Below are 7,841 nucleotides of genomic sequence, written 5' to 3'. Positions count from 1 at the left end.
TTATGTTTTTACAGAAAAATTGTCAAATTCACCCACTTATCAAGAGAACATCCCGGGTTATCCCTACTGCCTCTGTTCTGGTAGACTCATTTAACGCAAATGCTTCCTTTGTAAATTATGTTGGAGTGTGCCCCTGGCTATCTAAATAAATACAAACCAAGAAAATTGTGCTGTCTGGTTTACTTAATATAAGGAATTTGAAATTATTTATACTTTTACTTCTGATACTTAAGTATATTTTAGCAATTCAATTGACTTATGATACTTTTTATTTCACCTTTATTTAACCAGGAAGGCAAGTTGAGAACATGTTCTCATTTACAATTGCGACCTGGCCAAGATAAAGCAAAGCAGTTCGACACATACAACGACACAGAGTTACACATGGAGTAAAACAAACATACAGTCAATAATACAGTATAAACAAGTTTATATACGATGTGAGCAAATGAGGTGAGATAAGGGAGGTAAAGGCAAAAAAAAGGCCATGATGGCAAAGTAAATACAATATAGCAAGTAAAACACTGGAATGGTAGATTTGCAGTGGAAGAATGTGCAAAGTAGAAATAAAAATAATGGGGTGCAAAGGAGCAAAATAAATAAATAAATAAAATAAATACAGTAGGGAAAGAGGTAGTTGTTTGGGCTAAATTATAGGTGGGCTATGTACAGGTGCAGTAATCTGTGAGCTGCTCTGACAGTTGGTGCTTAAAGCTAGTGAGGGAGATAAGTGTTTCCAGTTTCAGAGATTTTTGTAGTTCGTTCCAGTCATTGGCAGCAGAGAACTGGAAGGAGAGGCGGCCAAAGAAAGAATTGGTTTTGGGGGTGACCAGAGAGATATACCTGCTGGAGCGCGTGCTACAGGTGGGTGATGCTATGGTGACCAGCGAGCTGAGATAAGGGGGGACTTTACCTAGCAGGGTCTTGTAGATGATACTTAAGTATATTTAAAACCAAATACTTTGACTTTTACTCAAATAGTATTTTACTGAGAGACTTTCAATTTTACTTCAGTCATTTTCTATTGAAATCAAATCTAATTTTATTGGTCACATACACATATTTAGCAGATGTTATTAGGGGTGTAGCGAAATGCTTGTGTTCCTAGCTCCAACAGTGCAGTAATATCTAACAATTCATAAAAATATTAATCTAAATCAAATAATGGAGTAAATATGTAAATATTATGACGAGCAATGTCAGAGTGGCATTGACTCAAATACAGTGGAATAGAATACAGTATATCAAATCAAATCTAACTTTATTTGTCACATGCACCGAATACAACAAGTGTAGACTTTACCGTGAAATGCTTACTGCAGTAATGAGTAAAGCAGTATGTAAAAATTATTAGTGACTAGTGATTCCATGTCTATGTATATAGGGCAGCTGTCTCTAAGGTGCAGGGTTGAGTAACCAGGTGGTAGCCGTCTAGTGATGGCTATTTAAGAGTCTGATGGCCTTGAGATAGAAGCTGTTTTTCAGTCTCTCGGTCCCAGCTTTGACGCACCTGTACTAACCTCGCCTTCTGGATGGTAGCGGGGTGAACAGGCCATGGCTTGGGTGGTTGATGTCCTTGATGATCTTTTTGGCCTTCCTGTGACATCGTGTGCTGTAGGTGTCCTGGAGAGCAGGCAGTGTGCCCCCGGAGATGCCTCAGGAGAGCCCTGTGGTTGTGGGCAGTGCAGTACCAGGCGGTGATACAGTCCAACAGGATGCTCTCAAATGTGCATCTGTAAAGGTTTGTGAGGGTCTTAGGGGCCAAGCCAAATTTCTAAAGCGCCTTCTTCACCACACTGCCTGTGTGGGTGGACCATTTCAGATCGTCGGTGTTGTGTATCCAGAGTAACTTGAAGCTTTTCACCTTCTCCACTGTGGTCCCGTCGGTGTGGATAGGGACGTGCTCTCTCTGCTGTTTCCTGAAGTCCATGATCAGGGAGAGGTTATTTTCCTGGCACCACTCCGCCAGGGCCCTCACCTCCCTGTAGGCTGCCATTTTCGGTAATCAGGCCTACAACTGTTATGTTGTCTGCAAACTTGATAATATAGTTGGGAGGCATGTGTGGCCATGCAGTCATGGGTGAACAGAGAGTACAGGAGGCTGAACACGCACCCTTGTGGGGCCTGTGTTTAGTCAGCGAAGTGGTGTTGTGTCCTACCTTCACCACCTGGGGCGGCCCATCAGGAAGTCCAGGACCCAGTTGCACAGGGTGGGGTTCAGACCCAGGACCCCGAGCATAATGAGCTTGGAGGGTACTATGGTGTTGAAGGCTGAGCAAAAGTCAATGAGCAGGTATCAAGTATGACAATTGGGCACTTTTACGACCACTGACCATATTCCTTCCGTCAGTGCTTCACTGTTCAGTTTCCTGTGCAGTGTCCCACTGCAACCTGACAGTCTCGGGATAAGTGTGATGAAGTCTTTAACCCCTGCCTAGACTAGAGATCTCTTCTACCTCTCTTTTCACCATGCATGAGGTACTTTATTTTTGTCCTACTAATGGTGAATCAGAGTAAGAATCGGTAAAATACACCTTGAGCATCACATCTGCTGGTATGTTTATTTTACTTTATTGTGCATTAGATACCATTGCACTTTGGCACATCAAAAATAACACCAGCACCTTTGAGATTTCATAAGAACAGATTGCAATTCATGGACCAATCAGGGCCTGTCAAATGCTGACAAGGTCTGAGGGAAAAAATACAATTAAAATAAAAAAGGAACGCATTAATTATTTGCTTTTATATTCAGTTTCTCTTCCAAAACTGGCTCAGTTACATGCGCGACAAAACAAATGACAGATCACATGCTTTCATGAGTCAAACTCTGAAGTAGCAATGAGGAGCAGTACAATGAAGTTCAGTAGAAATACAGATAAGATATCTCATCCATCTGAAAAGTGACTTGTCAGCTGAGCTCTAGGTCTGAACTGCATGCTGTCTATGTGCATAACTGGTATTCAGACATTTGAAGTGTTGGAGCGTTAGAAGCAGTTTAACATTTTCCAGAATCTAGAACAGGGACATAACACACAAAAACAAAGGGTTTTATGGTACAATAACCATTGAACAGATTCAAATAAACTGTCACTAGTCAGTACAACTAGATATTTTGTTGTAGTGTGAATTCTTGCATTCCAAAGCATGGGATTTATTTTATAAAGTTTACCAGAACCATGGCTTGGGTTGATAATTCACATTGTGATGCTTTTTATGACTGCCTATTATTCAATTTGAATCTAGGATGTGATGGGCAATTCAGGTTCAACTCAAAATTCGGAGGACATCAATTTAGGAACGCTTGCATTCTAAAGCCACTGGATCAAACGAACTAGTAGGACCACCTGGTTATCATTTACATGAAATACATCCAACAATGTAGTTGTAACAAGGCATCAAAGACTCTGTACTTTAATTCGAGAGCTTTTCTCAACTCTGCTCATTTAATATCCAGTAAATTCCACAAAAAAAAAACATTCAAAGATGCAGTCCTGGATTTTAAAGAAATTCGTAAAATATGGCACAAATTGGATTTGTAACAGATGAATTTTAAAATACACCTCAAACAATTTTCCAAATTCATATCACACAAAATTAATGACAGTACACAAAAAACAGGGACCAATTTTGACTCAGGAGCACCACTTTCAAAACTACTGTGAAATTTCTTATGTAAACAAGGTATTTCTGTTCAATAAATTTGCAAACATTTCCAAAAACCTGTTTTCTCTTCACCATTATGGGGTATTGTGTGTAGATTGTTGAGGAAAATGTTTAATTTAATCAATTTTAAAATAAGGCTGAAAAAGCCGAGGAGTCTGAATACTTTCTTTATGCACTGTACATGTACAGATGGAAAAAAAACTTGAATTTTATTTGGAACCCAACAGTCTGCTCTGATATAGAATGCCAGTGAAGAATATTAGTAGTCGTTTTCCATCTTGGAACAACTCATCATTGAGCAGTGTAATTGAGTGGGGGCAGTGGGTACTTCTGAAGGGAAGGTGATGCATAAGAGGACCACTTCAGACCCTCCGACAGAGTTCACATGAAACATTGACTAGGTTAGATCCTCCCATGGCGGTTTACTCACGTTCTGCACTGAATTTCTATTCTGATATCAAACACCTACGCTAGATTTGGTCCTAGGCGATACTGCCTCCTTACCCAGTTGCAGCTCTCTATAGTCCAACCCATACCTCCCTGACCAGCGCAAAACAAAATAAAGTTAATCGCAATGACACTGTCCCTCGCCCCGGGTTCGTAGTCGGACTGGAGGTCAAAGTTGAACCTTGGTTGAACCCATCTGCCCACACCCTTTGACTGGGTGACAGCATCACAGTTCTACATCTCATCCAGACCGTAGTCTTCCTCTGGGAAGTCCCCCACGGTCACTGTCAGGGGCCTGACAAACGCACCGTACTTGTTCTCACATTCAAAGTATCGCTTCTCCTTCACACTAAGGAAAGAGAGAGAAGAGACATCAAGTACACTTCATGCGGTCTGCACAACTCCATAAGTCTAATACAAGAAATACACATCATGATGCAAGGTAGCTCTTAACAGTGAACATTCTCAGACACCATGTGATGTCACAAATTATGCCAGTTGCCCTCACCTGCCATCATGTTTCCCAAGAGGCTCGTCATACTTCACTCCCACCCAATGACCCGGCTTGAAATCTACTGTACCTGCAAGACAGAAAATAACAGTGTTTTCTGTTGGAATAAGGAGTGCCTTAAGTATTCATACCCCTTGACTTATTCCACATTTTGTTGTGTTGCAGTAGGTTTAACTAAAAACTGTAACTAGGCCACTAAGGAACATTCACTGTCTTGGTAAGCAGCTCCAGTGTAGATTTGGCCTTGAGTAATAGGGTTTTGTCCTGCTGAAACGTGAATTAAGCTCCTAGTGTCTGGTGGAAAGCAGACAAACTCATTTTCCTCCAGGATTTTGCCTGTGCTTAGCTCCATTAGGGTTTCTTTTTTTTAATCCTAAAACATTCCCTAGTCCTTAACAATTACAAGCATACCCATAGCATGATGCAGCCACCACTATGCTTGAAAATATGGAGAGTGTTGTATTCGATTTGCCCCAAACATAACACTTTGTATTCAGGACAACTTATTATTTTACATAAGTTTTCCACAAACTTATTTAGGCTTGCCATAAAGACATTTCAGCTTTTATATTTTGATACATTTCAACATTTCTAAAAACAATTCCACTGACATTATGGGGCAGGCCAGTGACTTTTTTGTATTTTTTAAAATAACAATCCATTTTAAATTCAGGCTGTAACAACAATTTAGAGAAAGTAAAGTGGTGTGAACACTTTCTGAAGTCTCAATTCTATTTAAGGGTCTCGCTCTCCCTTTCCTGTGGATACCTTATCTCCACCTCCTACCGCCAAAAGGACCAACAGCATGTACAACCACTACAGTAGGTGGAAATACATTATTCAACACTCTGGCTTGTAGAGACCATTGCGTCTTTTTAGGGCGACTTCAGTCAGAGTGATAATCCATGGCGTAACCATGGTAACAGGATGTTTAGACAAGCCTAAATCCTGTTGTGGAAAATAAGCTTCAACCTCACTCACCAACATACATAACGGTGCCAATCTTGGTAGGTAGCCCAACAACCTGCACTTGGCATCGGTTGCCAACGCCGATGGCAGCAGCAGCAGCCTCCTCCTCGGCCTCACGAGCTGCAAGCTCTGCCTCCTTTTTAGCCGTCTCTTCTTCATTGAAGCGACCAACGCGTTGCTTCTTCATGAATGACCTTACAGAATCTGAGGAGGAAAGATGGACAATCCACTTTGAAATCCCCAAATTACAATGGTAATAGTTTGTCACTCAATCATTACGTAATGTACTGAGGAAAGGTTTTGCCATGTAACCTCAAACTGAAAGGTAACACAGGATGTAGATGAGAGCAATTATCACTAGTTATCTGTTGTGGCACTCGAAAGTGGCAAATGGCTCTCAACAAGTCTTTTCTTCACTGCCTCCGATTCAATTTCAATTGTACGCTTTAGCTGTGAATGGTGAATGATGGATGATGGTGCAAGCTCACAGTACCTGTCCTCTTCTCATAGACTTCATCTGGAATCTCAAATTTCTCCACTTTAGATAGATCACTGAACTCTCCGCTCTGGGCTCCACTGCGGTCAATCACCTAAGCACACAGAATTCACCATCATCGTGACTCAGCATATTGAATAATAAAATAACAGAATGGCTCAGTCATCGTACAGGTGCCAGTCAGTTTCTGCTTTTAACCAACTGGTCGCTGTTTAGCCCAATAAGACAAGTATGGCAAGGCAACAATATAACCTTGTCAAATGTAGAAAGAGGCTGGCAATCAAGCTAGCAGAGTCATGCTGTGGTCAGAAATCTTGTGGGCATTGAAATCACTTGTGGATTAAGATACCCTATCAACAGATCTAACATCTTACACATGACTCCAGTGTGAATAAAGGTAAACAGGGGACACACCATGTGAGCAGTGTTTGAGCACAGAAGTACATACGTGAATTTTGCAGTCATCATCCACAGGGTAGGAACCTAGCAGGGCCTCGTTGTCATCCAGTTTCTGCATGAACTTGTCAGTGGTACTGAAAAGCTGCAGTTCCATGCTGGAGGCCGGGGTACCCACAACCATCTCCAATTTACCCTAGAGAGAAAAAAAAATAGAAACCGAGAAACTGCATCACATGACCACAGGCTGTGCTGCGCCTGTGGTCTTAGTGTCTGCAGTGCAGAGGGGCAATTGCTACATCATTATGATTCAGAGGCCCGAAGGACATATTACCAACAACTTACCTTGAATTCGGCGATGGTGATTCCCCTGTTATATCGTTTATTCACCTCGAACGAACTGATGGTACTGGTCAGCCGCACCGACACTGTGGGATTGGTGATGACCGTCACGCCACCGTCCATTTTCAAGCTTTCGTTTCGCCGGTGTTTAACTTATTCAGGCAACAACGAACACTGCATAAATTACAAATAACAGTTAGGCAGTTAACATTCTTAACCTAAATAAATAGTACACAACAGTTGCAAACGGCTTTCAACACGGCTAGTCAGATACAAAGTTCACAGTTAAGAAAATGAGAACTTGCTAGCTAGCTAGCATGCACGCAGCAAACTAAACAAAGTTAGCTAGCTAACGTGAGTCCTTCCAGCTTGGTCGCACACATAATTTACCTGTCCTTCTGCACTTTTCTTGACGATCTCTATAAATAAGTAGCTACTATCAAATAACTGGGTGTTTTTAGACTAAATCAATCCAGGGACCATGTGCTGTAATCTCAGTGAACCGATGGGAGAAGGGTGGCTGGCGGATGTGTTGTTCACTTCAAACGACACCACCCACAGATCCTGCTACGCCCAGTTCTGGAACCTTCTACCCGCCCACAACCGCAGGGAACCAGTCATGTCAATAAAATGTAGGGTGTGTATTTAGGTTGACCAATGGGTAGCACATTTCTAAGATGCCGTAACAGAAAGAAAGGCTTTGGGATGCCTACGTAGGCACGTCAATCATGTTGATAGAAGTGGCCTTTCATGATTAGTAACCAATCATCAATGTAGGAATCAATGCGGGGTTTTGCGTGAAAGTGCCACGCCCAAGTAATATAAGTATCAATTGCATCCACATAGTGGCGCTATAAGCCCTATAAAGCCCAAATGTTAAGTTTTGTAACAAAGTCATGCAATGTTAGCTACATTGTTACAAACAACGTTGAATTGCGATGAGAGCAAATAAAATTGTGCATTGACATATTTTGAAGTTAGTCTATTGATTGATTGAATTAATATATATATATA

At 41.4% G+C, this 7,841-nt stretch overlaps 1 protein-coding gene across 1 annotated transcript; it reads right to left on the bottom strand.

Annotated features, from left to right (window-relative positions):
* Nucleotides 1-2,546: 2,546 nt before the first annotated feature.
* tbcb (tubulin folding cofactor B) lies at nucleotides 2,547-7,583 on the bottom strand. The gene is made up of 7 exons (XM_021581957.3): nucleotides 7,218-7,583; nucleotides 6,831-7,001; nucleotides 6,538-6,681; nucleotides 6,087-6,183; nucleotides 5,606-5,797; nucleotides 4,622-4,694; nucleotides 2,547-4,462 (listed from the first exon to the last, which is right to left on the bottom strand). Exons 2-7 carry the CDS (start codon nucleotides 6,948-6,950, stop codon nucleotides 4,348-4,350), a joined length of 741 nt encoding a protein of 246 aa, XP_021437632.1. The 5' UTR covers nucleotides 6,951-7,001; nucleotides 7,218-7,583; the 3' UTR covers nucleotides 2,547-4,347.
* Between the last annotated feature and the right edge of the window lie 258 nt (nucleotides 7,584-7,841).

The sequence above is a fragment of the Oncorhynchus mykiss genome, chromosome 24 (assembly GCF_057628025.1).
Source record: "Oncorhynchus mykiss isolate SJ-2025 chromosome 24, ASM5762802v1, whole genome shotgun sequence".
NCBI lineage: Eukaryota > Metazoa > Chordata > Actinopteri > Salmoniformes > Salmonidae > Oncorhynchus > Oncorhynchus mykiss.
This window is presented reverse-complemented; position numbering and strand designations above follow the sequence as displayed.